Source organism: Pan troglodytes, chromosome 7, assembly GCF_028858775.2.
Source record: "Pan troglodytes isolate AG18354 chromosome 7, NHGRI_mPanTro3-v2.0_pri, whole genome shotgun sequence".
Taxonomy (NCBI): domain Eukaryota; kingdom Metazoa; phylum Chordata; class Mammalia; order Primates; family Hominidae; genus Pan; species Pan troglodytes.
In genome coordinates this window covers 34,225,137-34,249,282 of record NC_072405.2, presented here as the reverse complement: position 1 = coordinate 34,249,282, position 24,146 = coordinate 34,225,137, and the positions used below count along the sequence as shown (strand labels likewise).

Sequence of the window (24,146 nt, the reverse complement as noted above, 5' to 3'; positions counted from 1 at the left end):
GCTTAGACCATGGGAGAACCTCTGTGTGTGAGTAATGTCATCTGTCTTATGGTCTGGTCAAGCCCAGCATGGGCAAAGCAGTTAGGACGTGAACTCATCCCAGTTTGGCACACACGAAGCACTGTGCTGAATCCTTTATATGTATTACAGGTTGAGTATTCCTTATCCAAAATGCTTGCATCTAGAAGTGCTTCTGATTTCGGGTTTTGGAATATTTGCATTCTGTACTTACTTACTGGTTGAGCATCCCTAATCTGAAAAATCCAAAATCCAAAATGATCCAATAAACATTTCCTTTGAGCATCATGTCAGTGCTCAGAAAGGTTTAGATTTTGGAGAATTTTGGATTTCAGATTCTTGGACTAGGGATGTGTGCCTATATCTCATTATACCTCATTTCAGCACTGTGAGATACACATTGTTATTTATATCTTACAGATAAGAAAAACTGAGATTAGAAAAGGTGAAGTAATTTGATCATGGTTGCAAGTTAGGGGACAGAAGCCTGGGATTTGAATTCAGCTCTCCCTGACTCCAAACCCATGTTCTGCCACTGTTCCACACCACCTCTCCCCTCGCCCTCATTAGATGCTACACATCCTCTATTTTCAACACTGAATTATGGCAACCTTATCTTCTCAGCAAAAGTCGAGGCATCGCTGCCACCACTCTCTACTGGGCAGCAACACCACAGACAGTTCACCAGCCAGCATCCCAATGCTGGGCATGATGTCAGGACCTGTCTGAAGTGCAAGAACCCATTCCTGAGCTTGGAGAAGTGACTTTCCAGCTGGCGTATAGATCTCAGCTTCCACATGGCCCACCAGCTTTCTGTGGTGGAGGCTCCACTGGTGGTGGTGGTCCAGGTCTTTTGATAGAGAACCAGGTTTCTGGAACCATCAGGCAGATGGTCATTTTCTCCACTTCATTACATGGGTGTGCTTTGAGCAAAGGTTCTTGACAATGCATGGATGAAGGGCAGCCACTTTTTCTGTAAAGTTTTGACATAATTACAGAAGGAGAAAACTCTGTTGAGTCCCAAGTTCTGTCCCATCTCCCCTTTGCCAAATGGAAGTGTGGCAAAACAGAATTTTGGTGCATTTGCTACTTCATGTGAAACTAATTCCACTGCACCCCCTTTCTCCTTTTTACTTTAAATATGCAGGTTGTGTTGTCAACAACGGTGAATGTGGATGGACACGTCCTGGCTGTTTCTGACAACATGTTTGTTCATAACAACTCCAAGCATGGACGGAGAGCAAGAAGACTCGATCCATCGGAAGGTAGGGCTGCCTGCGCTCAGCATAGCAGACACATGAAATTCACCACGAATTTCCTTGTTCGAACTTCAAATTTACGTCTCGGAGTCAGAGCAGAGAAAGTACACAGAACAATGTGGGTTTTTTTTTTTTTTAAAACGAAGTTATAAACACGGACTCCAGCCTGCTCCACTGTAAGGCCCACACGTCTACCAGCCCGTGCCAAGTCCTCATGCCTCCCACTCTCTTCCATCCTGTTCTGTGTTTTCCTTTTTGTGAGACGGGCATTTCAGGCAAACATAGGCCTATGACATCTTAGTTAAACAGGAACATTGCAGTGCCAGACATGTATGAATAAGTGTCACATGTGCCCTTAAACAGATTGTAGGCAAAACAAAACAATGCTCAGAATGAAACTGACACTAATTGATTTTTGTTTGCTTGGACAAGAAGAAATCATGGTCTGTTCTGGGTAGTTTTCCAAGTGCATTAAAGTAATTAGAAATACCGGTAACTGTTAAATTTCAAGTTGTCCAAAAAATTAAAGTATATCGATGAAGATAACTGACAAATCTAAGTAAATTCCATTTTAATTATTCCCCTTCTGTCTGCACTCCCCAACTCACTGGTATAGAAAGACCTTATAATACAGAATGTTGGTCAAACTAGGCTACTATTTTAGTGTGATGTTTTGTTATATACTACCACCCAACCCCCACCTCCCACCCTAACTCAGCCCTGAAAATGTATCTTGTATCATTGTAAACAGGAATTAATGAACTGAAAGAAAATGATTGAATCAGTAAAGAATTTGGAGTGGTGTTAATTCTCCCACAGTGGGCACTGAAAGGGGAAAAGAAAATCCCAGAGTTCAGGACTAGGAACCCATCCAGTTTCTTTTGACTGATTGGATGTGATTGACTGGCTGTTCAAAGGGGGCTCATGTTTTTGGAGTCCTGCCAAAGTTCTCCTCTACCTTTGACCCTGTCAACTTTGGAAATGGAGTGATGGATTGACTTTAGTTATGGCCTGAAAACCATATTGGGTTCCTGTTGGGATATAAAGTCCAGAGGCCTGGAGCATATGGAAGAAGTGGGGAAAATCCTTCCTACGAAGTTAGTAGAGTGATTAGAAATTGTCTCTTGATAGAGCTGAAAAAAGCCTTCAACTATAATAGATTTTGCTTTCTCCCCCTCTCTCTCTCTCTCTGGCCCATTAACAGGCCTCGTAAATCTTAACATCTTAGGGCAGAGGAGGTGGGGAGAGAAAGGGGATTTACACATTTCCAGTGTGATCAACTTATAAAAATATGGGCAAAAACAACAGAGTTTTTCAAACACCCTTTGCACAATTACCTAAGTGTTTTACTTTTTCATACATAATGGTCAACTCATTAGGCTTCAATGACTCGGTGAAAACCAACAGCCAGTTAGGGAATGATGGCAAGTCAACAAATCTCAGCTTGAACTTCTTGGAATGACCAGCAGCTTTCAAAAGCAGCCCATCCCCAGAATTCTAGGCTTCAACCAAATACGGGTGTCCAGCCCTTTGAATGCAAGGACTTTTTTATTTGTGGTGTGTCCAATCCTTTGAAGGCAAGGATTCGTTTTCTTATCTGTGGTGGGGGATATCACAAAAATTATACATGGACCTTTTTTGTTTGTTTGTTTGTTAGCTCATCAGTTATTGCTAGCATTAGTGTATTTTATATGTGGCCCAAGACAATTCTTCTTCCAATGTGGGCCTGGGAAGCCAAAAAGTTGGACACCCATGAAAGAACAAACCTGACTTTTTCTTTCCTGTCTTCTTAGCTACCCCCTGCATCAAAGCCATTAGCCCGAGTGAAGGCTGGACCACAGGAGGAGCCATGGTCATCATCATCGGGGACAACTTCTTTGATGGTCTCCAAGTGGTGTTTGGGACCATGCTTGTATGGAGCGAGGTAAGCAGAGGCAACAGGCTTACTCTGATTTCCTTTCGCCCAAAGATTGTTTTGATCTGGGAAACTAGCACAAACACCAAGGGTAAAAAAGCATAAAAGTCATAGTAAATCAGGCATGGGTTTCTTAAGAAGATAAGTATCCACTGCAGTATTATTTAAAATGGTGAAAACTTAGAAATCTAGAATTGTAAAGTGATGGAATGTCACTCCACCGTTAAAAAATGTTTTGGAAAAATTCGAATGATACAGGAAAGAGGATATGCTCACACTGTAATACTAAGCAGAAAAAAAATAAGGACAACAGTGCCTATGGATGTAAAATCTAGTTATATAACACACATTTATAGAAAGGTACTGGAAACATACCAGATGTTAATATTGATTGTCTTTATGATGTTAATTTTTAAAAAATATTTTTCTGTAATTTCAAAATGTTCTAAATTGGATGTGTTTGACTTTCATCATCATATAAAACATGACAAAAAGATAAGTGACAGTGTTAAGTTGGGGTTGGCACTTGCCAGATCAATATTTGAAATCACAAGCAGGATAGGAGTTCAGCAGAGGAAAGGATTCCAGGGATGAGGGTGGGATTGGCAGCAGGAGGTGGGAGGGACTTGGGCTGGGCTTGTAGGAAATAAAGGACCTACATTGGTTGAGTTGAGAGGAAATTCCAAGGTGGGGGTCAGAGAGAGAGAGACAGGCAGACAGAGAGAGAGAGAGACAGAGACACACACACAGAGAGAGGGACAGACAGAGACAGACACATACACAGAGACAGACAGAGACAGGACAGGGATGTTCAGAGTGCATTTGGAGCTAGGAGTACTCCAGTTAGAGTAGAGCAGAGAGAAAGAAGCCCCTGGGGAGCAATAGTGGGAGATGTTGTACACCTTATGTCCTTGGTGATGGCTTGTCTAATGGGTATTTTATTTCCCTGCCTGTTCATTCCTCAGCTAATAACCCCTCATGCCATCAGAGTACAGACTCCTCCCCGGCACATCCCAGGCGTGGTAGAGGTGACATTATCTTATAAATCTAAACAGTTCTGCAAAGGAGCCCCAGGAAGGTTCATTTACACAGGTAGGTGAGAAAATGATTCCAAGAGAGGCTAGCTTCTGGTTTGCCTTTGCGCTAGTTCCCAGTATCTGCACTTTGTAATCGTCCTGATTTTTCTAGGTCTTTTTACTAGTGTGGAAAGAGTGAGCTGAGTGATAGATGTTGAATGGTGATGTGAAGGTTCACTTCTCAATTAGTGTTTTACTTAAGCAACTTCTGCATGATCTGGGAGATCACAGCAGCTCATTTCAGGAACACACCTCTGAAAATTTAACTCTGTTGGAACCATGCTGTAACCATCTTTTATCCACATGGTCAGATTAAAAAATAGACAGTTATTGGCTATAACTACATTTTCTTGAAAAGATTCAAGAGAGTTGCCTAGTGATGTTGGAGAGCAATTCAAAGTATTTTAAAACTTCAAGAAGGTAAACATCATATATTAGTCAATATTTGTTAAATTTCTACTTTGTATCAACTGCTTTTTCTAAGAGAAGGGTATGGATGACACGTAAGACATGATCCCTTCCCCACTTGGAAGTTTAGAAACTTTTGAAGGAGGCAGTGGTATATTGCAAAGAACAACTGGTGAATTCATAAATTTGAAATGTTTGGTATTTCCGATGAATGGAATATGAGTTTCAGGAAGAGAGGGCTTAGTGTGGACAAGAGTAATGGGGTGAGGTGCCAAGGAAGAGATGGAAATTGAAGACCATATTTACGGACAGGGAGAATTTGGATGGGCAAAGAGAGAAAGAGAGAATGTTCTCACTATGGGAATCCCATAGGCAAAGGCCACAGGGTGAGGTGAGCACATTCCTGCAGGACCAAAAGCTTGTCTGACAGCTGTGGCAATGCATTTTGTACTTAAACTAGAACTTACCCTACATGTGCTAGGCATCTGTATTAGTCTGTTTTCATGCTGCTGATAAAGACATACCCGAGACTGGGTAATTTTTAAAGAAAAAGAGGTTCAATGGACTCATAGTTCCAAGTGGCTGGGGAGGCCTCATAATCATGGCAGAAGGCGAAAGGCACATCTTACATGGCGATAGACGAGAGAATGAGAACCAAGTGAAGGGGAACCCACTATAAAATCATCAGATCTCGTGAGACTTACTCACTACCATGAGAACAGTATAGGAGAAACTGCCCTCATGATTCAACTATCTCCCACCAGGTCCCTCCCACAACACATGGGAATTATGGGAGCTACAATTCAAGATGAGATTTGGGTGGGGACACAGCCAAACCATACCAGCATGGGAGGGAAAGAAAGCATAAAACAGCTTAAAAACCTTATGTAGTACATACAGTAGTCAAATTCATAGAGATGGAAAGTCTAATGGTGGGTACCAAGGGTTAAGGGAGGAGAAATTGGGGATTCATTTAATGGGTCCAGAGATTCAGTTTTGCAAGACAAAAAGAGTTCTGGATATGGATGGTGATGATGGTTGTACAACAATGTGAACTACTTAGCCCAAATAAGCTGCACACTTAAAAATGATTAAGATGGTAAATTGTATGTTACGAGTATTTTACCACATTTTTTTAAAGTTAAAAAAAAAAGGAGCCTGGTAAGGGAGTTTAGACTTGACTTGTCAGAAAATAAGAAGGCATTGAGGGTTTCTGTGCAACGAAGAGTAACTCAAAGGTATTGTCTTCAAAAAAAGAAATGGTGTTGATATAAAGACTGAGTTAACTGAGGAACAACCAGAAGCAGGAAGATCAATGAGGTATTATACTTTGACAGAGAAAATAAAGAGTATAGAGAAAGAAATATATAAACCAAGAAAATATAGCAGGCATATTATAAATTTTTAATAATATTATTTTATAGATAGTGTAGTCTCTCATTTGTGCTCTGATTCCTACTCTTGTTAAAGTGTCAATGTCTGGCTAGCTATCAATTAGCAGTAGATGGAAAGAGGTAATTTTTAGGTCTATTTATTCAAAATTTAGCCTTTGAATTTTCTGTCCTGAGATAAGCACATCTCAGGTGTTATTTTCTGTGGATCTATGGGAGATTCTATTGCAGTCACAATAAAAAAGTTACTGTTCCAACTCCAAAGGGATATAGTTCATTCATTCATTCAAACTAGTATTTATGACCTGCCTGCCATGGGCTGGCACAGCTCTAAGCTCAGGGGTATAGAAGGGAGGAAGGTAAAGTCCCCCAACTTCATAAAGCTTGTATTATAGAGGGGAAGACAGACAAGAGAGAAAATAAGTGATATAATTTCAGATAGTGAGAAGTAAGGGAAGGAGAGTGAGGGAGGGTTGGGCAGGCTGGTTAGGGAGGCCTCTCTGAAGAGGGGACATAGAGCGAAGACCTGAATCCCAGGATGGCGCCAGCTGTGGAGATCCATCCCCTCTTCTCTCCTTCTTCCTCCATCCTCCTCTCCTCTCCATCCACATTCCCTCCTCCATCGCAGGAGCTCCCTTGGGCTGGGTTTTCTGTTTGGTTCACTGGTGTTCACTGGAGCAGTGCCTGGCAGTCCATGAATCTGGGGGTGGGGGAGGGGGTTGTCCCAGGTAGAGGGTACAGCAAGATTACAAGTGGGAGGGAGCCTGGTGCTGTTGGGGAAGAGCAAGAATGCCGGTGTGGCTGGAGTGGAGTCAGTGGGGAAGAGAGTGATGGGAGATGAGGTTGGAAAGTCAGGCAGGGCAAGGACTTTGGATGGGAAGACGTGGAAGATGTTGAGCAGAGGAGCAACCAGCATCTAGACAGGATTTAAAGCCACAGGACCAGAGGAGATCACCATGATATGGTGGAGAAGTCCAAATATGGTGCCTTGGGAACACCAGCATGCAGGATTAAAGATGACAGGAGGAACCTGGGAAGGATCCTGAGAAGGAGTGGTCAGGGTAAGAAGAAATCAGAAGCGTGTGCTGTCCCTGAGGTCAGTTGGATAGCGGGTCTTGTTCCAGGACACTGTTTACATGTAGAGCTTCTGGTATCTCTATTGTTTCAGAGACACCCCTGGATGTGGGTGATGGAGCTGGCCTATAAGGAGATGAGTAGGTATCATAACAAACACATTGCAGCCAATCCTGAACTCTCTATTGAAGTAAAGAACAATCTCAATCAGTAGCGCAATTGATGTAGACATTTGGAACCAGGTGTTGTGTACGTGTGTGTGCATGTGTAAAAGAGGTCCTCACCCTTGGCCACACTTTAAATTATCAGTGCCTAGGTCAAACCCCAGACCAATTAGATATGGATTTCTGAAGGTAGAAGTGTCACCCATTTATTTACTCAACAAACACGTGCTCTAAACACACAAAATCAATAATATCAGTACACCTCTATCAGCTTACAGTTCTAGAATGGGAGATGACAAAAGTTAAAAAAAAAAAAAGGGAGATGGCTACAGTTACATTACAATAACTAGATTCAGCCCCTAAAATAAAAAAGGGTTATAGAGGCACTATGCAGGGAGTGACTAGCTTTGGGGAATCAGGGAAGGCTTCCCAGAGGAGGTAGCAATAGCTGACATTTTTGAAGCGAAATAGGAATTTGCCAGACAGAATGAGGAGGCTGTGGTCGACAGATCTTGGAAACACAGTACCTAGCAAAAGGGGAGCCTATACACCTGTGAAAATAACAGATGTTATGTTACATGTAAATTCAAATAATTTTAGAGATTAAGGGAATATGAAGATTAACTAGTCAAAGTCCTCCTTTTCCAGAAGAGAAAACTGAAACCTAAGCAGAAGTGATTTGCTAGTAATTGCCTGTTGAATTAAAGATGGCATTAGAACAAAGATGCAGGCCTCTGGCCATCCTGCCTGGTGTCTTTCTGATGCTCCTTTAGCAAGTCGTAAAATATCTCTGTTTTCTTCATGTGCTGAGACATTAACGACTTTTGCATGACATGTATATTTATTGAGCAGTGCACTCTGTGCTCAACATTGAGCTCTATGCTCAGGCTATTGGAGACAAGTCAAACCAGTGTCTCCCACCTTCCTGACATTACAATGCACTGACATAAACACTAACTGCTCATGCTCTGGAATTAGATTCCAGGACTCATAGTGTGGCTTGCCTTCTGAATTGTTCTTGAATCTTGGGGAAGTGACTTAACCTCCTTTTCCCCCATCTATAAAATGGGCTACCTACAGGGCTGAGGACTAAATGATACAGTGCCTGGCAACTGTGGTGGGCTGGCAAAGGTTTAACAACTGGCTCTTCAGGAAGAAGCAGATTTTCTTTTTTAAATCATGGGTTTATACCATTTACTGATTTCCACGGTCAAATACTCTCACCATGGCAGATTTCAAGCTACCACTCAAGTAGCTCACAACGTTCCTGAAAACTTCACCACCTGCCTTCACAAGCTGGTACAGCCAGGTCTCTTCATGGAAAGTACCTGGGATAGAGAGTGGATAGAATGGCCCATATCTTATTAGTCAAAAAGTGGTTTATTATTTATATTATTCTTATTATTACTGAAATGGGAAAAGTCCCCTTGTTCCCCTCGCAGGGCATGCGATGGGGCTGTGGCTCGCTTCTTCAGTGCCTCACTGTTCAGACCTCTAGGGGAGCATGCAGACGGGCAGGCTGTGGGGCTCTGACCCCATAGCAGTGTCTAGGGGTAAATTTTACAGCTGAAGCCCCAGTGGGTGTGTGTTACAGGTGCTCTTTTAGTTTAGGCTTCCGTAGGCGGCTTGTGTTACTCAGCTCAATTAGACCCCTGCCTTATCACAAGGACAGAGGGCTTTCATATTCCAGGTTCTTGCTTTGGTGTACCAGAAGAATTGGATCACACCCGGGCTTGGAGAATGAGTGCAAGGTTTTATCGAGAGGAGGTAGTTCTAAGCAGATAAGGGAGCCAGAAGGGAGATGGTTTTCCCCGGGCCTCTCGGCAGCCCAGGTTCTCCTCCAACTGCCCCAGCCACATTCTGTGTCGTTCTGCCGGTCAGTGGCCTGCCGGTGCCTGTCGGTGCGTTCCTCTGGATGTCCAGCCACCCAGGTGTTCCTCCGCTGATGTGTGTCTGCCTTCCAGGGTCTCGGGGTTTTTATAGGCACAGGATGGGGGCATGGCAGGCCAGGGTGGTCTTGGGAAATGCAATATTTGGGCAGGAAAACAAAAATGCCTGTCCTAACTTAGGTCCATGGGCACAGGCCAAGGGGTGGAGCCCTAGCCAGGGACCAGGCCTTCCTCTACCCAGCACTTCCCTTCCCCACTTCCATATCATTGAAAGGTACCACGCCCTTCCCTTCCCAGCACTTCTGTGTCATTACCATTAGCCTTATCAGTATGGAGACTGACTTAAACAAGGAATTGCAAACCTGATGAGGACTAAAAGGAGTTGTTTAGGATGCTGGGAACATATGCCAGGGGAATTGAACCTCTTTAAACTGAGTTGATGGGGAGGATTTAGAATAGACTAAACAGTATGTGCAAAGGCCCTGGGGTAGACAAGAACACGGGATATATTTTATGAACAGAGCAGAAGGAATGAGTTTAAGAGAGGCTGTGTTCAAGCTGCAAAGGTGGGCAGGGGCCAGGTCACATCAAGGCTTGTTTTTTTCAGCTCTTCCTCAAGTGCCATGGGAAGCTTTGGGAATATTGCCACCATCAGATTTGCCTTTTAAAAGATCATTCTGGCTATAGTGCAGAGGATGGCTTGGAAGCCAGGTTGGATGCAGGGAGGTCACTTGGAGGCCAGTGGGGTGGCCCAGGCCAGAAATGATGGTAGCTTGGAGCAGAGTGCTGGTGGTGGGGACAGGCAGAAGTGGATAAAATTTAGGAGGTAACATTGACACAACTTGATGATTGATTGGATGGGGTGAAGGTTGGGGAGGGGAAGGAGGGGACGACGCTCAGGTTTCAGAGTTGAAAAATTGGGTGGGTATAGTTTAGAAAGTGATTTTTTTTAAAGATATAACGTTCTAAGGGAGTTCAGAGGAAGGACAAAATACTTCCAGCTGGTGGAGAGGTGGGAAGATTTAATATTGTAAAGATGTCGATTAATGAATACATTTAACACAGTGCCAATCAAAATAGCAACAAAATGTTTGGGGAAACTTTACAAAAGTTCACCTGGGAAGGAAAGGTGCTAAAAGAGGATTTTGAAAAATGAGAGGCCCTTGCCCTGCCAGACATTAAAACCTATTTTAAGTTTCAATAATTAAAAGAATATGGGGCTTTGTAGGAACATACAGAAATGTCATGCAACAGAAGAGAACATTTAAAAAACAAACACTTTGCACACATTAAGGGTATAAATACTTAGGTATTAGTAGGTGAGGGAAGCCAGGTCAGGTCAACGCAAAAAAGATGGAACGCTTAACAAATGTGTTGGGCCAACTAATTAGGCATTAAAAGAAAAAGTTAGATTTTAAATTTCATAGCATATAAACTAAACTCTTTTCAAATTAAATATTTTTATTAAAAATGTAGACATTTCAGAAGATTACAGGTTTAAAGAATAATTATCATTTTGAGACTTGTGAACATTGAGGCCAAAGACAGGCACCATCAAGCAAAAGATGTGATTACGTAAAAGGAAAGTGTTTGTGTGTCAATATGCCAGGCATTAAAGGGAAAAGGACAAACTGAGACCACATATTTGCTCTACGTGGCCTATTATCTTAAGTATAAAAAGACTTATTCCTTTATTCAGCAAAAATTTATTTTGTGCCTACTGTTTGTTAACTGCTATGTTATACATTGTGGAAAAAGAGGAGAACATTAGGTATCTTAGAAATTGAAGAGGAAAAGACAAATATCCAAATAGAAAGCTAGCAATGAACATCAAGAGTTAAATTCAGGAAGGAAGACTAGTAAACAAAGAAACCTATTATAATAAAAAATCCCAACCACACTAATAAATAAATGCAAATTAAGGCAACAAGATCACCTTTTTTTCCCTATCAAGTTGACAGAGATTTTCTTTTAAACAAATGAAAATACTCAGGTTGGCAAGATTCAAAGACAATGGGGACTTTCTAAGATACTACTGCAGGATACTCTAGACAGGATTTAAAGCCATAGGACCAGATGAGATCGCCATAAAAGAGTGGAGATATGGCACCTTGGGAACACCAGCATGCAGGATTAAAGTTGACAGAAGGAACCTGGGAAGGAGTCTGAGAAGGAGTGGTCAGGATAAGAGGAAACCAGGAGAGTGTGCTGTCCCTGAAGTCAGTTGGAGAGTGGGTCTTTTTCCAGGACACTTTCTGCATGTAGAGTTTCTGGTATCTCTAGTGTTTCAAAGACACCCCTGGACATGGGTGATGGAGCTATAAGGAGATGGGTAGGTGTCATAACTATCTAAGATACTACTGAGGAATGTAAATTTGATAAGAGAACACCTGAAGATGTATGTGCCCTTTGACCCAGCAATTCTACTTCTAGAAATGTCTGCCTAGGAAATAATTGAGTTTGCTGGAAGACCATTCATGGGAGTTTATTATAGTGAAAAATTGAAAATATCCTCATTTTACATTAGGGGATTCATTAAACAAATAATGGAACATCTTCTACACTTTTTTAGAGACATTAAAAATAATGCCATGGATGGATATTTATTTACATGAAAGGCATCTGTGATATGGGTTTTAAAGGAGCTTTAAAATAGTCTGCATGATATGACCCAATGTTTAGATATATGAAAAATGAGTAGTTTTACAAACAACCCTAGTAGGGTACAGAATCCTGCATGCCAAGGTATTAACAATGGTGGTTTCTCAGTGTTGTTGTTATTTAAATTTTTTTCATGTTGCTTACTTGTATCTATTTTCTAATAAAATTAAATAATTTAAAATTTAAAGAATAAAGTATGGCACAATATAGCATCACACGTTTAAATACTGAAACAGTGCACATTAGTAAACTTGATTTTTCAGGTACAAAGTATTTCCAGCCTGATAGTTGGTGGTGCTTCTTCCAGAAACTGCCTTTGAGAAGGAAGGGCCTTCGGGGGCAGTCGGGGTGAGGAGGGGAGGGACTCAGGAGTTTGTTCATTCACAAATAAAGAAGAAATGCTATCAAGGATGGCTGGATCATCCTTGTTCATTCACAAATAAAGAAGAAATGCTATCAAGGATAGCATCATCCAAAATTACAAATGCTATCAAGAATGGCTCAGGAGTCTGGCCACTTTCTAGAAAAACTTCCACCCCGAGGTTACTGAGCGAAGTACCACTTGAGTTGGTGGAGACAGGAAGCTGATGTCATCCATGGAGGGTTCTAGAGCCCACAGGAAATAGGTTGGTGGCCTCCTGTCTTTCCCATTGAATTGGCAGCTACTGACATGAAAAGCCAATTTCATCTTCATCCACTATCAGTGGCTTCCACAGGCACCTGCTGATGGGCTGTTCCACCTCAGAGCTGACTCCTCACTCTGGTCACCTGGAGAGCCATGGCCTCTTCCCTAGGAGGAGAAAGACAAAGCCCTCCTGTCTTTCCAGCCACCCTGAAGCACTGACCCATGCACTCTGGACGCCTGGAGTGCTTCACTGCAGGACAGTGCTCCTAGGCTGCTATAGGCCTAGACAAACCACTCACCTCCAATGGCAAGGTGGACAAAAAGTCATTCTGGTTCTGGAGGAAAAGGCAAAACTTGAAACCTAGAGGGTTTTAAAAGGCGCAGAGTGAGTGCTGTGAGCAGGACGGGTCCTGAGAGTAGGACCAGCCGGAAGCACTGCCTTCGGGGGCTGGCCGTGTGGTCCACTGCTTGTGTGTACTTTCATCTGGTCACTGACCTCTCTGAGCCTCATTTCCATCATCTGTAAAGCTCTGGTGCCAATTATGCTGTTACCCAAAGGTGTTTCCCTAATTTGGCTGATCATAAGAATTATGCTTGGCACCATTCCAGACAATACCAACTCATGCTCTTCGGACAGGGTCTGTATTTTAAACAAAGAAATGAGAAACCTGAGTTCTGCTCCTGAGGCTGTTGGAGAGGCTTTCTGGCCTATAAAGCACTCCACCCATGGGAGGGTTCTTACGAGACTGGGTCCGTTCACCAGGAACACAATAGTAGTGTTTACTCTTATGTAGAACTTTCTAGAAGGAGAGTCCTGTGGGAGACTCCAGAGAACCTTTCCTCCTTCCACCCCTGTCCCACTGCACACACTCTGTGGTCCATAGTCCAACTGTTGACATTTTCTGTATCCAAGGATGCACCACCATGACAGAGCCAAGCCCATTATTAGGTGTACCTGGTTAATTAGCCAGACCCCCATGGTTGCCGCTGCCAACCACAGCACAAACAACATCAGGGCTCTGAAAAATAACACATTTTCTTTGCACATGTGACTTTGCAGGTCAATTTTCCACCAACTGTGGTTTGCTAACGTGCAACTTGCTTCTGCGCAATTGAGAGAGCCACGTGAGAACAGGGCTCATTAGGGAAAGTCCAGTTGCCTCTTACTGGTTTGAGACCTGGAGGAGGTATGCTAGCCTAGGCGGAGAGGAGAGGAGAAGAGATCCTCTGTCTTCCACGCAGACTTTTCCAGAGAGAACTGGCAATGCAGAAAAATAATCCTAGTAGGGGCACCCAACAGAACCACAGTGACTGGTTGTGCAGGGACTTCTTGGCTGTCTTGACTTCAGGTGGCAGTGAGTACACAGGGAGAGGATATCAGAGCATGGTATTTAGGGGTGGAATTGTCATTGTCTCTAATAGTAAAATCTGCACCAACCACAGAATCCAGAGCAAAACACAGTGTGTGAGGACATGGGGGTAAATGAGCACAGCTTTTCACTATTGTTCCTGTGGTTCTTTGCAGAACCTGGACTACACATTAGACAGCTGGTTAAGAAGTCTTTTATAAATTCTATCATAAGACAGAATAACAAGCAAAAATGACAGCAGTTCAGTAATCACATCTGTCATCTATTAAGCACGTAAGGCAAGGCTCTGTCCTACAGGCTCCGAGTATCACCACCTTTATCTGTGATGACAGTTCTATGAGGATCTCAACTTCATAGTTGAGATCCTGCTACTTAGAGAAATTAAGTCACTTTCCTAAGGTCACCAAGCTATGATGAATCCTAGATGTCTTATTCCAAAGTTCTTCTCTTAACACCTAACCTGTGCTACTTCCCAATACTGTACAGTTTATTACAAAACATGATACCAAGGCCATCTGTTTGGTCTTGTCTTGTTTTACTTGGCAGATGATGCCTTAGCTCTTGGGCTGTTACTCTGGAGAGGTGCACAGGAAATAGGCCGTGGCCGGTGAGCATGAAGGGGGTCTCAGAAGATGCCTTACCTGGGCCCTGGTTTTCAGATTGCAATATGGGAATATTTCTTGCTACTCTCCTGAGAGGGTCTGAGAATGTGTATTTTATTTTATTTTTTATTTTTATATTTTAAGTTTTATTTTACTTTAAGTTCTGGGATACACGTGCAGGACGTGCAGATTTGTTACGTAGGTATACATGTGCCGTGATGGTTTGCAGCACAGATCGACCCATCACCTAGCTATTAAGCCCTGCATGCATTAGCTATTTGTCCTGATGTTCTTCCTCTCCCTGCCCCCAACCCACCGACAGTGTGTGGTGTTCCCCTCCCTGTGTCCATGTGTTCTCATTGTTCAGCTCCCACTTATGAGTGAGAACATGCGGTGTTTGGTTTTGTGTTCCCATGTTAGTTTGCTGAGCATAATGGCTTCCAGCTTCATCCATGTCCCTGCAAATATGACATGCTCTCATTCCTTTTTATGGCTTCATAGTATTCCACAGTGTATATATACCACATTTTTATTATCCAGTCTATCATTGATGGGTATTTGGGTTGGTTCCAAGTCTTTGCTTTTGTGAACATGCTTCAACAAACATACGCGTGCATGTATCTTTATAATAGAATGATTTATATTCCTTTGGGTATATACCTAGTCATGGAATTTCTAAGTCAAATGGCAGTTCTGGTTCTAGATCCTTGAAGAATCACCACACTGTCTTCCACAGTGGTTGAACTAATTTAGGGAATGTATATTTTAAACAAAGAAATGAGTTTGTGAGGCCTAAGTTCTGCTTATGAGGCTGTTGCAGAGACTTTTTGGCTTGTAAAGCACTCTACCCATGGGAAGGTTCTTATGAGACTGGGTCCTTTCACTGTGAACACAATAGTAATGCTTGCTCTTAGGTGGAACTTTCTAGAAGACTCAAAAAGCAGGAGTTATGAAGGGGAGGCTCCAGTCAGTATGATGTGCTAGACTCAGAGCCTGTGAAGTTCCTTGAATTCTTTAGAAGTCATAGAAATTATCCTCTCTACAAATAACTGAAGTTGCAGGAGGCAAAGAAATATGAACTCCACATTTTTATTAAGCTTGAGATAACTTGGCGCTGGGGCACGCTGTTGTATAGAAGAGAGCTGATGACAGAGTGAAGAGGCAGGGATTTGCATTCCAACTTTCAGGAAAAACAACTATTCTTTGTGCCATTTTTCTAACCTAAAAATGAGGATATACTTACCCCATTAGAAAGATAAAATTACATACATATGCAAAGGTATTTATGTATATAAATATAAAAGCACAAGCACAATTCACTGTTGTAAGCATCTGGTGGGAGGATACATGCAGCTCTGGGGAGCGTCCTCTCTCTTTGCTGTTGGACCAGCGTAGGGCTTCTTTGTCTGTCTTCTGGAAAATGTGGATTCATCTTGAAAGACCTACCACATCATGCCCTGAATATCTCGATCTAGATTAGTAATCAGGTTTTTGCAGGAGACAGAGAAGGCCAAGGGAGCCCAAGAACATGGCCTTTGCAGGAGAGGGACAGGGGGTCACAAGGAAGCAGGTATTAAAAGGTAGAAGCCAGGCACCATGGTTCCCTGCTGAAATTCCAGTACTTTGGGAGGCTGAGGCCAGAGGATCACTTGAGGCCAGGAGTTTGAGACCAACCCAGGCAAGATCCCATCTCCAAAAAAAAAAAAAAAAAAAATTAGCCAGGCTGGTGGGGCGTGGGCCTGTAGTCCCAGCTCTTGGGAGCCCAAGGTGGTAGAAACGCTTGAGCCCAGGAGATCGAGGCTGCAGTGAGCTATGATTGCACCACTGTACTCCAGCCTGGGCGACAGAGGGAAACCTTGTTTCTTAAATAAATAAATAATTTTTTAAAAGAACCCAGAAGTTCTTGTAAGAAAAAAATAAATAAATAAAAAATAAAAGGTGGGCCAAAGGAGCAGAAGAGATTGACCGTGCCCCAGCTGGCCCAGGTACATGCAAAGTAGGTGCTTGACAAGGTGTGCAAGAGAACTTAGAGGTCTACATAGACAACCTGCTAGTTGAGATGCACCAAGAAACCAGAGAATTCATGCTAACTAACCCCCTCTCCCAGAATACTTCTTATCTTCTACTTTGGCAAAAAACAATTTTTTTTTCCTGTTCATTATTTGGGAAAAAGTATTCATCGACAGGATTAAGGCAAGAACAGGCAGCAGCTGGGAGGAAAAATCAGAGGCCGAGGTTTTTCCACACACCCCCAAATCATACCCTGAACAGCCTCCTGCCCAAGGCTGTGTGCGAATTGTGGGGCCTGCCTTCATAAAGCTGTGCTGCACAGATGTGCAAACTGGATTTCAAATGTTAATAGCTCATCCACTTCGCATTTTTTTCCCCTGTATAGCGTTATCCTGGAAAAAAAAATCCCATTGAAGAAATGAATCTGATTTTTAGTTAAAAATACCCAATTCAGACATCAGAAACTGGCCCAAGTACAACTATTCCCTGTTCAAACTGGAGACAGGTTGAGTCAATAGCCCCCCTGGTAGCCTGCACTTTTGCTGAAATTGTCTCCACTCCCACCTCTTGTGAAATTCAGATACATCATTCAGCTGAGTCTGAGAAATGATGTCTCCGTTGTTAGCCCCAGAATAGGGGGCTGTTGTTTCACTAGAGACATCCCAGCCCCTTAATGGATTGGCGCACTCGGCTATAATATTCTAAATACACATTACAGAGAGCAAGAGCGTATTTATAACTGCTCCATTGTGGCATTTAGATTTACCCTTGAAATTTATCTTTAATTTTTACAGTTGTCTCCTTAACCATGTATATTATTCCCTTCCTCAAACAATCTGTCTTGCTGCTGCAGTTTTTCTGGAAACCAAAGTGTAATTAAATATTAAATTAATATTTCATTTAAAATTAAATATCAGAGGCTTCAGTCTAATCTTTCACTTGTGCACTGTTGGTTCTCTCCTCGTATTCTTGTTCCTGTGTCCACAAAGGCAGGTACCGCCTCTTAATAATGTGTTCCTATATTATCTTTGTTCCTTTTTGTTTTTAAATTGGTGACACTGAACTTTTGCTACATTGAAACAAATGGATGTGGGGAGAGATTTCAATGTAGCCAAGGTTAAAGACAACTTAATTCAACAGTCCTTGACTTCAGCTCCACCCTCTACTCCTCAGAGAAGAAAGCCACTGCTCCAAATCAGTGATAGCCTTAGAATCATAAAATGTAAGAGCTTGAAAGGGGTCTTAGAAGCCATTTACCCCAATCCTTTGTCTTCACAGAGAAATAAACCAAAGCCTCACCTGGCCAAGTGACCTGATGAAGGTCATGTCATTTGTTAGTGTTGGGAACTAAGGCAGCTCCCAAGCTAGGACCAGCTTTATCCCATCACACCATCATATGCAATGAAAAACTTAGCATTTAAGTGTGAATTTAACATAGCCTTTGCATGTTGGACACATGAGGAATAGGGCAGAAGGGAGACAAATAGACAAGGAAATTGGAAGGGGAAGGACGAGGGAGAGAGAAGGGAACCCAAATCCTAGCACATGGAAGACAGACTTTGTGGGAATGAACATGTGGGAAGAAAGTACTATGTAAGGAAAGAGGACAGAGACGTCCTAAAGTGGCACGAGGGCAGGAGCTCGTCTGTGTTATCTAAATTCCTCCCAAAGACAGATTGTGTTTCATGCCTTCCTACGCTGTCAACAGAGAGCAATTCTCCTTGGCCAAAGCCACGTGGCAGGTATTGTTAAAGCATGTTTTCTCTTCCATTGCCAGTCAGTGTCTGTCTTCTGGTCTTGTGTTTATATGGCAGTCACATTATATAGATTTAAGGGTTGTTGTTGTTGTTGTTTGCTTTCTTACAATGCAAAGAAAACCTTTCAGTGGTTTTCCTTATTCTTGAAGAAAGTTGGAATTTAGAGTTAGGACTGTAGTGATCCTCTAGTTCTGTGGGCTGTCATCCTTAGGAGACCATGGGCTGTGTGAACATCTGATGAAGTGAAGCTCCCTTTCTGCAGATAATGCACAGATGCACAAACACATGGCTAGGCTTAGAATTTCTACTTTTATTGGCCTCCTGATGACCATCTACAGATTCCATGGTAATCCTAGGATCCAGGGGAAGACTCACTGGTGAGTAAAGCTGCAACCGAGGCCAGCGGTGTGATCCGCCAACATCCCCAGAGTGGCAGCCAGTTGAGAACTCAGATCTTGCCTCACTCATCATCATCTTCTCTCACATTTTTTCAAAAAAAAGCAACCAGGCCTTGATGTTGCCATCTTTGCAATCAGTGCTCCTGCTGGTCAAGAGCATAAATGACCTCCAGCCTGCAGTGTCAAGGCTGTAATTGTTAAGGGCTGAACAGGGTTCTAACAAAGGGCCCCCTTTCCATGTTAGCCAGTGTCCCCTTCATTTTTGTGAAACAGAAGTAGAAGTATAAGATGGGGTAAGCATTATCTGCTCCCTGTGCCTCCTCTTAAGGAAAGAAAATTAAAACCATATAGAATTTTATATCGCACTAATCCTTTGGGAAAATTAATATTGAGCACCAGCCAGCTTTTTTTTTTTTTTAAAGAGTGGTTCCCAGTAGATATTTTTAGTTAAATACTATTTACTTTAAAAAAGAAACCATTCACACATTGCTTATAGTTTATATTTATTTATTGGGTCCAAGATATATGTAAGTAATCTCATATATTATACCCGCAATCAAAATGAGAAATGGCACATGAGATCCAGGCTCTCAAGAGAAATATTATGAAATCTCAAGGTATTGATGAAAGTTTTTCAAGGCTGATCCAAATGGGATTTAGATTCTGTGGCAGTTGAAATGTGTATTATTAAACTCCTTAAGCAAACCCGAATGACTCCCAGTGGAGGATTAAGACATTCTATGTATAGCAAAGACGAAATTCTCATGTCTGAGTTTTCTCTCTTGAATTCCCTCTTGATTAGCTTCTGTAATATTTAACTTCATGCCATGCCATAATTATTTAATAAAAGGTAAATATAAATTATATTTCAGTGGGGCTATGACCTTTTACCTTAATGTTATATTACTAAAGAAAGACATAGATAAATAGAGCCTATAGATTGAAGCATATTTTTAATTTACTCTGTTTTTGCCTTGCCAGCACTTCTCTGTATCCCTGTCAGCCAAAAGGTTGGCAGAACTTCACAGCATCCCCGCACTCCATGTGGTAGGCGAGGTTGTAAATTCACACTGATGATGGCAGTTAATGGCCTGGTTGGCCCTTGGAGACAGTCTTGGTGCTGGTCTTGGGCACCTCATTAGCTAATTGAGCTTTGCTTGGCTCATACCAGGACTGAAAAGCCAGAGAATGCCCAGGGAAGTAGGGAGGGGGAGGGAGGAAGTTGGGATTCAAGGTGAAGCTGAATCTAAGAGACGCAAAAGCAACTGGTCAGTTGGGAAGTCAGTCTGGAACCAAAGAGTTGTCAAACCCGGCCATGTGTTAAAGGCTGAGGTCCCTCTTATGGTTTAGTGTTGGCTGAACAGAGCTGGAGTACTTTCAACTTCATGCTTTCTACTTCCAATGTGCACTTGATTAAATGAAATTCTGTCTGTGTGTATGTGTGAGTGCGATTTTCCCTGTCTGTGTAGGTAACTGTGTTTTACTGTCCTCTCTCTCACTTGGATGCACATGAGATGTATCCCATAGTTTATGCCTATGAAGTCTGGCAGGGACCTGCCAAAAAACAACATAAAAATAGACAATTCTGCCTTATCTACTTATTCAGTGTAAAACATGAATTGCCAGCCCAGTGTAGTCAAGATACTCTGCCATGTCTAATTTGGGAGCTGGGGAGGGGAGGGCAGGCAAGAGAAACTAGACATGACCCTGTATCCTAGTGGTTTGCAATCTGGTTGGGAGAACAATGGGTGCAAATGTGTGATAAATTATATTTTTTAAAAACTCATCTCCATCCCACCTCTGTGCACTGATTAGAGCCCAGCTCCAGAAAATTCCTCTGTGAGCAGCAGGAAGGACTAAGGGATAAGGAGGGTGGTGTTCCCTGGCTGGACCCCCAAAAGTGCTCTTGGGAGAGGCAGAGAACTTGCCAGGGTGGGGGACAGCCATGCAGATGGAAAGGGACAAAGGCAGAAATGGAGTCAGGGAGGGGTTAGATTTTCTGCCTTATGGGTTATCTGTTTAGTTTGTATTTAGCACGTTGTGAGTGTACCCATATCAATAATTTTCCTGTTTTCTCTAAGAAAATCTGCACTTTGGCTAACAAAATGGTGCATATTTCTAAAAAAAAAAATTAGGCAATGATGAATTTTGAGAATTTCATCATCAAGTCTGTTTGCCCTGCAGCACCAGGCAGCTGTTTGTGTTTGCCAGTTGATTCCGCATGGGGTCTCCTTCTGGTCTCAGTGACGAAGTCAGGCAACACAGGGAGGACTTCATTCATGCTTTTGCATCTGTAGCTCTTGAAGCTGAGGAGGATGCCCATCATGCTCTTGCATCTGTAGCTCTTGAAGCTGAGGAGGATGCCCAGAGGGGGATGGAAGGATCATCGTCTCCGGTTCTGCAGCAGGAAAGGTTAAGAGCACAGGCTTTGGAGTTAGAGAAGCAGGATACAGATCCCACCTTTACCACTTGGGACTGCATTGAAAATGGGGATAAAACCCACATCGTAGGGTTAGAATCAGAATCGAACGAGCTAATGTGCCTAAAAGGCTTAGCAGAGTGCCCTTAACATAGTAAGGCTTCAGTACATCCTAAATGATTTTCACTATTGCATATTACCACCACTAAAAATCACATTATTTAAGAAAAAGTCTTCCCAAATTGCTGACATTATAAAGCTAAGTGGAAGAAAAAAGTTTACAGAATAATTCTACTTAAACATACGGCTATTCTTACATGTGTTTCTAGGTAAGATGGCCTTGTGAGTGCAAGTGTTTAATCGGCCCCCACCCCCAAAATATATATTAGAGGATACTTTCAGGAAAACATAAAAATAAAGGAAATCTGGTAATAATGCTTGAAGCTAGGCTAAAGTCATTAATATCCCAGAAATTTTGCACCATTGTGCTGGCATGTGCACACAGGGTCGTACTGGTGGACCTGCGAACTCCAGCTGGCCTCCTCATTCCCCCTTAGGAAAGAGCAGCAGGGCAAGGAAGTGATGGGGGAGACACCAACAACCACCCTGAGTCTCCCCTGTCTACACCTTGAGGAGTGAGAACCAGTGGCACAAGCAGAAAGTTGATCTTGAATGGGAGAGTGTACTTAACTATTCTATATCCAGAGCAGTTGTCATTTATGTGTGAGAAAGACAAAAAGATACTCTCTTATTTCAATGGCCCAGACAGAATTTAACTCTTATTCTTATTGATAGCACCTGACTGCAGGAGAATTGAATCAATGAAGAATGCAAGATGGGAAAAGTTGTGCTATTGCAGGATTGGTGGTTGGCCGAGAAAGCAGTTAAATATAGAGTGTCTAAAAAATTCTTGTTAATATGGTGATGAGACTTAGTGGAAACATGAAAATTAGTTTCTAAAAATATAGAACATAGAAAATCTAAGAATAGTAAATCAGCTTGAAATGATAAACTGCCAACAAAAATGTATAAGTGGAGAGAAAGAGGTGGGAAGATTGAAGGCAAGCAAAATTCCTTATATATGGAGCGACTCAACACCTCAAATAATTAGGAAAAATAAAATATTTTCAGAGAAGTCTAAAGACACTTCTGTAAATTAAAATAGTATGTACAGACCAGGAGCTGTGACTCATGCCTATAGTCCCAGCAATTTGGGAGGCTAAGGCGGGCAGATTGCTCGAGCTCAGGAGTTCAAGATCAGCCTGGGCAAGATGGTGAAAACCCATCTCTACCAAAAATACAAAAATTAGGCATGTGGTGCATGTCTGTAGCCCAAGTTAGTCAGGAGGCTGAGGCAGGAGGATTGCTTGAGCCCAGGAGGTGGAGGTTGCAGTGAGCCGTGATTGTGCACTGCACTCCAGCCTGGGTGGCAGAACCAGACTTTGTGTCCCTGTCTCAACAACAACAACAAAAAGTGTGTATATCTCTCAAATCACTAGAAAAGTATATATGTTTAAAACTATTAGAAATGAGAATGTGGGAAGACAAATTTATAGAAGCAAAAATGGACGTGTTAAAGTGATCAAAAAGATAGATGAAATAAGACATTAAAGCATTGCCCATAAAATGCAGACAAAACTAATATGTATTAATTCACAAAAATGCAATAAATTCCAAAAGGCACATACTGTGCAGGACACCTTTTAAAATCCAGGGCAGTTGGCTACAATAAGCAATTAACAGTTTAGTACTCAATTACCTAGAAATTTTAAGATACTCTTCCTGGAACTAAAGGAAGTCAAAATTATAAATAGGACTAATCAGAAAATTACAACAAAATTGTGAAATACAGTAAGTTGTGGCAAAGGTAAGTACTTAATGTTACACAACGAAATAAAATCCAGATAGGTTAAATAATTTAAATGTCTACATATATTTGTGTACATTTCAGTGGGCAGAGGGGGAGGGGAACTCTAGATCGGTTAGAAATTTTAAACAAATACAATACAGATTCTATGCTAAAATATTAACAATCTTGATGAAATGGATGATTTTTTCTAGAAAAAATACAATGATATTGAGAAACAATGAATTCAAGGTTTCTGATTGGCAGTCAATCATTTGGATGATGGTACAATTCACAGAAAATCTCATGAGCTTGGGTATCTTGGGTAGGGAGAATCTATGGACCATCTAAATGGAATTTTCTAGCCAACAGTTGGATATTTAAAGCTGAATCTCAGGCCAGGTATCTAGTCTAGAGATCAAGATTTATGACGATTAGCATGTAGCTGCATGTGGAAATCATGGAGAATTGATGAAGTTGCCCAGGGGAACGTACAGCAAAGCTGAAGACTGCCTGGCAACCATCTTGAGGAGCATCATTTACAAGACAGGCAGAGAAAGAACAGTCCGCAAAGTAGTCTGACATGGCCAAAGAGGTAGGAAGGAAGCCGGGCAGTGTGAGTTCAGGAAGCCAGTGGGTGGGAGGGTTTCTAGAAGTGGAGAATATGAGCAGTCTCAAATGTTAACTTGGGGTTAAGAATGGAAAAGTTCCTGTTGGCTTGGCTAAAATGCTATTGGTGACCTTAGTGTGAGCAATGTTACTAGGGTTCTTTCAAGTGTTTAGCAAGAGCTACTGTCCATGCTATGTAAGATTTATAGAGCATAGGATAAAATAAAGAAAACTTCTCAATATAGTTTTCAAAGCTCATATGAAATAAAAATCATTAGTTGGACAGAGCCATGCACACAATCCTAGTTATTAATATGGACACATAAATTCCTGACAGCAATAACAATAACTGATACCTGCATGCTCACCAAGTGCCAGGCACTATTCTTAGTAACTTGATTTAATCCTTGTGCCAGTTGTGTTAAGGAAATGTTAATCTGGTATTAATGGTTGAATCTGGTATTAATGGTTATATCTGAATTTAGATATATACCAAAAAAATGATACATTACTTCCATGAATTAATGTTTAATTTTGAAATATTAGAAAATATAAAATATAGGCCAGGCGTGGTAGCTCATGTCTGTAATCCCAGCACTTTGGGAGGCCGAGATGGGTGGATCACTTGAGGTCAGGAGTTCGTGACCAGCCTGGC

At 42.0% G+C, this 24,146-nt stretch overlaps 1 protein-coding gene across 2 annotated transcripts in view; it reads left to right on the top strand.

The window, feature by feature from the left end:
- EBF2 (EBF transcription factor 2) overlaps positions 1-24,146 on the top strand; it is a 204,508-nt gene that overhangs the window by 155,137 nt on the left and 25,225 nt on the right. For both annotated transcript variants that reach the window (XM_519669.8, XM_054656602.2), the window contains 3 exons: positions 1,166-1,283; positions 3,071-3,201; positions 4,158-4,284. In XM_519669.8, the coding sequence (XP_519669.2) occupies positions 1,166-1,283; positions 3,071-3,201; positions 4,158-4,284 (376 nt within the window). The remainder of the gene's footprint in view (positions 1-1,165; positions 1,284-3,070; positions 3,202-4,157; positions 4,285-24,146) is intronic.